Source organism: Lygodium microphyllum, chromosome 13 (assembly GCF_053477565.2).
Source record: "Lygodium microphyllum isolate KBCC chromosome 13, Lygodium_microphyllum_v1.1.10, whole genome shotgun sequence".
NCBI lineage: Eukaryota > Viridiplantae > Streptophyta > Polypodiopsida > Schizaeales > Lygodiaceae > Lygodium > Lygodium microphyllum.
The window spans coordinates 11,336,116-11,342,396 of NC_141147.1; the positions used below are offsets into that span (position 1 = coordinate 11,336,116).

The window sequence follows — 6,281 nt, forward strand, 5'->3', positions numbered from 1 at the left end:
TACAAGTGGGATAGACTCCAACCATTCCATCACACCCTTTGCTTCCAAGAGTTGAAGTTTAAATTTCAATGAACACACATCGATGTGCTTTGCAATATGCTAACTAAGAAAGTTATTTTTGTAAGGTGTAACTTAAGTATTGGAGATCATTGCGTGGACTAGCCCTACATTGCTTTTCGAGATTTTATTTCCCTTGCACTTGCCATATGCATAATGCTTGATATCAATATTCATAAAAAACTATGTTTATCATTAGGTAAATTGTATAAGTTTGAAAAGTAGGTGCTAACTTTGAGACAAGATATTTTTAAAGTTTAAAATGTAGGGCCAATTTGGGTATGACATGATAAAACCTGTGGATTCTTGAAAAAAAAAAAGATCAAGGTCGAAAGGTTTTGTATTTTTTTGTAAAAAAATGGGAAGTGGTATTTGTTTATATCGAACAAGTAGAACCACCACATTGGGTAACCTGGCAGAGCCTTTTAAAATCCTTCACACCTTAGCTAATGTTACATCTTTTTCCTAAATAATGTTTTTCCCTTGACACTAAATAATCATGAAGTAAGATGTGCACACAGAAAACGGGCTACAACAAGTCAACGGCGAAAAAGGAATATGTTCAGTGCTTGGCGCCCGCTATATTAAGTCAACTACCGAAGACACGCACTTGGGATATGCCGGGGATATTCCCAAGGACCCTACACGACCCGGCGGGGATCAGGAGGTTCACCGCCTTCCCTGGTGGGCGCATATTCTGCCAGGTTATCATGTGAGCCATGCCCACGTCCTCTCCTTTATATGTATGAATCTTCATCCTCTCGACCTCCTCAGCACTCTCAGAACCACAGAAGCCCGAATGCAGGCTCTCATGATTCTCTGCATCGCCCATTTTACCTGACCTGTAAGGACGAGAAAGAGGTATACACTTGGCCTATAGGCTCAGATCAGAGACTGCACTGGATCGAGTATTCGTATATTCATTTTCGTGTGCATCGATCGATCAATCTGGTAGTCCTGCAGTCAAATTAAACTCGTCATTGTCGTTACAGCTCCCATTAGCAGCACCTGGCTGATCTTACAATTAGTTGCACCAACAAATGTATTTGGCTGGAAATCTTCAAAACTCTGGAAACAGCCCACTTAAACAAGCTTCCTGGATTGTGACGAAGTAGTCAGGAGGATTGTATAGCAGTACGCTGCACGACCAGTACTGTGTATACACGAATGTTTGGTTTATGTCACAGAATCCAGATCAAGAAGTTTGTGTCATCTTTTCCATTCTCGCAAACTCGACGTTATTCCTAGCTACGAGCAGCTTAATCAAGCAGCTCATGAGGTCCAACAAGGTTCCACGTATCTTGTCATTGGCAGTGGTAGATAAGGATTGCACGCGCCCTTCGGCACTATACCATCCGTGACCCTCACTGGGAAAAGCTAGACGAACGTAGCTCCCCTGGCGAAGCCGTAGTAGTGCGATCAATAGATCCATGCGCTCTTGCAAGGGATCCACCCCTCACCTAGACTGTTGCAATTACGTCACGCCACAGTTGACACGGATTCTTGCAATGGCGGACGGCGGAGCAAGCTCAGATAGCTTTCACTTAGATAATTACAATGGGGTTCACCGATGGGGAGCATAGGCGCTAATTAAGTGTGTGTTAACTGGCAACTCCCTCGGCAGTAATTAATTGAGGCTCTGTGACGATAGAAGTTTGAGATGTAATTGGTGGAAAACTGTCTTTTGAATGACTATATGTATAAATTCTTGTGGCTATGGATGCAGGACGACGTCACCAGCTGTCAAGCTGTGACAGGACGATAGCTAATTAGCAGGCGGCGGGCACCGGTGGTATCGAATCGAGTTATCTATTATTACATTACATTTACAGTATTAGCAAGGATGGCGGGGGATGGACAGCTGGAGGTGCTGTCGGCGCTGGACAGGGCGAAGACGCAGTGGTATCACTTCACGGCGATCATCATCGCGGGGATGGGCTTCTTCACGGACGCATACGACCTGTTCTGCATCTCCACGGTGACCAAGCTCCTGGGGCGGATCTACTACTTCGACCCCACGTCCAACAAACCCGGGACGCTGCCGCCCAACGTGTCGGCAGCCGTGAACGGGGTGGCCCTATGCGGGACCCTGGCCGGCCAGCTCTTCTTCGGCTGGCTGGGCGACAAGATGGGCCGCAAGAGGGTCTACGGCATCACCCTGCTGCTCATGGTCATCTGCTCCATCGCCTCGGGCCTCTCCTTCAGCCACACCGCCAAGTCCGTCATGACCACCCTCTGCTTCTTCAGGTTCTGGCTGGGCTTCGGTATCGGCGGGGACTATCCCCTCTCCGCCACCATCATGTCGGAGTACGCCAACAAGCGCACGCGCGGCAGCTTCATCGCTGCAGTGTTCGCTATGCAGGTCAGCAGCTCCTCCTCCCCCTCCTCCTCCTCCCTCTCCTTCAGTTTTCTCTCCCCTCCTCTCTCCCTTGACTTTTTTACTGAAATCCAAGTCCTTCGACACTTTGAAGCTTCGCTTTTCTTCGTGCATCCTAACGTACGGAATTATAGGCGACCTTGACCTATTGGGAAAACGATAATATTTGGAAACGGATTGAAAAACATAAGTTCATCATTCAGTCCTTTTCTTATGAGTATACAAAGATATTTAAATAATCTAAATAAATATAATCATAAACTTCAGATTATATATATCAAACTTACATATAACTGATAGGATGTAAGAAATTATTTAAAATAAGAATCAAGTAATTCCATTTATAACGTATAGAAAATGTTTTTAATGCCAATGTTAGTTGTCTATACAATGTTACATTCATAAATCTATCAATACCTTTGATTTGAATGATAAGGATGGCATAATGACATATGTAAGAGCTAATCCATCCATAATCTATTATACGTTCTCTTGATTCTATGGATCAAAAAGTGTGGTATGAATGTGTAACTTACAATGTATATAATATATATACAGCCAGTATACACAAAATTATATACTTCCAAATGCACATCTACCATGCTTTACAATCCATTATTAGTAAGAATCCACCAAATACACACTTGAGAAGTTGAGATACGACATGTTCAAATTGGTTTCCTATTGTATTAAATTGCATAATAGAACTTTGACTCATACATTTAAAAAACACATTTATTTTTTACTAAATATCAATTAGTATGTAAAGAAATATATATTTATGTTTAATATATTTTTAGAGGTTTACACTCACATTCATTCATATTAAGAACATTGCAAAATAGTGAATAAAACATTGGGAAAGTCATATTAACTTTTTGGGTTGTTGGGAAAGCCATATTTAATAAAATCATATTGATTTTTGGAATAGCGAGGAAAGGCAAGCCATATTGAGTGTTGACTTTTTTCGGTTGCTGGGAAAGCCAAATAAGACCAACTGGCAAAAAAAAATTAGGTGACCTTGAGAAACCACCGATTGACCTAAAACCCAGAGAATTCTATTAGAATCAATGTTCACAAAAAACCGAGGTTTGATGTAAAGTGAATTGCAAAAGTTTTATAAAAGCCTTCAAAATCTAAAGAACAAGTCTTAAAGACTTGAACTTTTAACAAAATTTTAATTATACAAATAACAAATACATGTAATTTAATTCAAAAGTCCTTCCAAAATTTTGAATTAAGACGTTTTTATGGCGAACAATGAGTAGAACAAAGTTTAAACTAGTCATTTTTCCTAGATTTATATGTTAAGTCATAGGCATTTTTTGCTTGAGGTAAATTGGGTTAACGATACTTATGCGAGACATCTGTTGCCAATCTCAGGGTACGGGGATCCTTGCCGGTGCGGCAGTGTCGATTATCGTATCGGCCGCGTTTAATAACGCGTACCCTCGGGAGCCATACGGGGCCAGCATCGACGCCCGGGCAGCATCCACGCCCGAGCAGGCCGACTACGTGTGGCGCCTGGTGTTCATGTTCGGGTCCATCCCCGCGTTGCTCACCTACTACTGGCGCATGAAGATGCCCGAGACTGCGCGGTACACGGCCCTGGTCGAAGGGGATGCGAAGCGGGCGGCCATGGACATGACCAAGGTCCTGGACATGCATCTGGAAGTCGAGCAGGAGAAGGTACGTGGCGCAAATGGTTATAATCTCAGGAACAGTAGCTACACCGATTAAATAAACGATGCAGCAAATATTGCGATATGCGCACGAGGTGACTAGCTAGTACAACGTTATCCATGTATTGATATCGTACATTGCATTGCTATCCGAAGGTGGATCGCTTCAAGGCTGCGGAGGACAAGTTCGGGCTGTTCTCATGGCAGTTTGCGCGGCGGCACGGGCTGCACCTGTTGGGCACCACGAGCACCTGGTTTCTGCTGGACATAGCCTTCTATAGCCAGAACCTCTTCCAGAAGGACATCTTCACAGCCGTGGGATGGCTGCCCAAGCCCGAGAAAATGAGCGCCCTGGAGGAGGTGTTCAAGATTAGCCGCGCGCAGGCTCTCATCGCGCTCTGTTCCACAGTCCCGGGCTACTGGTTCACGGTGGCCTTCGTCGACATCCTGGGCCGCTTCTTCATCCAGGTAATTATTATGTCGCATGTACGTAAGTCATCCTAACAGGAGCACGAGACCAAGGAAAAGATAATAGCGTGAGGGTATGTCATCCGTATATAATGTAGGTGATGGGCTTTGCCATGATGACGGCCTTCATGTTCGGGCTGGCGGGGCCCTACGACAGCCTGAAGGCGCACCACCACCTCACCTTCGTGGTGCTGTACGCCTTCACCTTCTTCTTCGCCAACTTCGGGCCCAACAGCACGACCTTCATCGTCCCGGCGGAGATCTTCCCAGCCAGGCTGCGCTCCACCTGCCATGGCATCTCGGCGGCAGCCGGCAAGGCGGGCGCCATCGTGGGGGCCTTCGGCTTCCTGTACGCGGCCCAGGACCGCCATAACCCGGACAAGGGCTACCGCCCCGGCCTGGGCGTCCGCAACTCTCTCTTCATCCTTGGCGCCATCAACGGCTTGGGCCTGATCTTCTCCTTCCTCTTGCCCGAGACCAAAGGCCGCTCCCTCGAGGACATCTCCGGCGAGAACGAGCTCGCGGCCGTCGAACCTGCCCACGTCTCCAGCATCACTCGCTCTCAGAACAAGTCCGTGTCCCCCTCCTCCCCACCCGCTACCGACTACGCCTAACCCCGAGCACCCCTCGAATGTTTTACTACCTATTTCAACTCCCCTCCCTCTTTGGATACCATGCTAACGCACCGCACCATCTTAACCTTACCTTGTCCACTCCATAATTGCTTGATTTTTCCTTCCTCCTCACATGTAAATACTCTCACATATCTTAACCTTACTTTCCCTTGAATCTCCTTTACACTATCCCCACACTCATCACATTCGATTTTGGTATTCTTTTGTTATGTACACCACAGACATTCTTATCATATATCATCTCAATAAAAAATTAATTCCTCAAATCACATGGATTCAAGACATGGAATTTTTCAAGAAGGGCCCTTCTTTTGATAGAAACATCAATATTATTATGTCACATTTTTTAAAAAAAGACAAGGGAATTTCAGATTACATTTTATAAATAAATTTTACACGCAAAAGGTATCATTTAATAGGGGTATTTACAAGCTAAATTCAAAAATGTATCTTTTATTCATGGAAAAATCATAGACAAGGGGTTTTTAAAACTAAGCCTTGAATAGATGTCATAATAATGGTCTACATATTTAGCCTCCCCATACTATGAGAGCTTAGGCCAGTAGATGGAAAAATAGATGCATTTTATGAACTTTAAATTGCATATATATGAGTATTGTCTACATAAACAATGAAATATTTTGTATCAACATACGTATGTCAATGCTCTTGTTAGCTTTACAACTTAGACCCATATATGGTTGTCCAAATGAGCGCCCTCATAGCTACATATAACTATAGTCCAAAAAAGCCAAGGAGCTACTAGTTGCATAATTGCATCTCTATTTGGAATGGCAATTATGCAACTTGTAGCTTGTTGGTTTTTTTCTTCAAATATCCACATCAATTATCAACAAAATGTACTGACAATACTAAAAATTACAATATTGTATAAGAAGATAGATATGTTGATCCAAATTGCTATTTTTAATAAGATATTTTAATATCAAATTTCATTTGATCTTAAAAAAGCATTTTTATTTAACGAGTGCAAATTAAGGTACATTCCAAAGCTGGATTTAAACTTGGATTACAAAAAAGGGATATTGATATTCTAAAGCT

At 43.5% G+C, this 6,281-nt stretch overlaps 1 protein-coding gene across 1 annotated transcript; it reads left to right on the forward strand.

The window, feature by feature from the left end:
- Positions 1-770: 770 nt before the first annotated feature.
- Positions 771-5,349, forward strand: LOC148026338 (putative inorganic phosphate transporter 1-3). The gene is made up of 5 exons (XM_087690758.1): positions 771-918; positions 1,784-2,419; positions 3,818-4,123; positions 4,273-4,584; positions 4,683-5,349. The coding sequence occupies exons 2-5, from the start codon at positions 1,901-1,903 to the stop codon at positions 5,196-5,198; spliced, it is 1,653 nt and encodes a 550-aa protein (XP_087546884.1). The 5' UTR covers positions 771-918; positions 1,784-1,900; the 3' UTR covers positions 5,199-5,349.
- Positions 5,350-6,281: the final 932 nt, after the last annotated feature.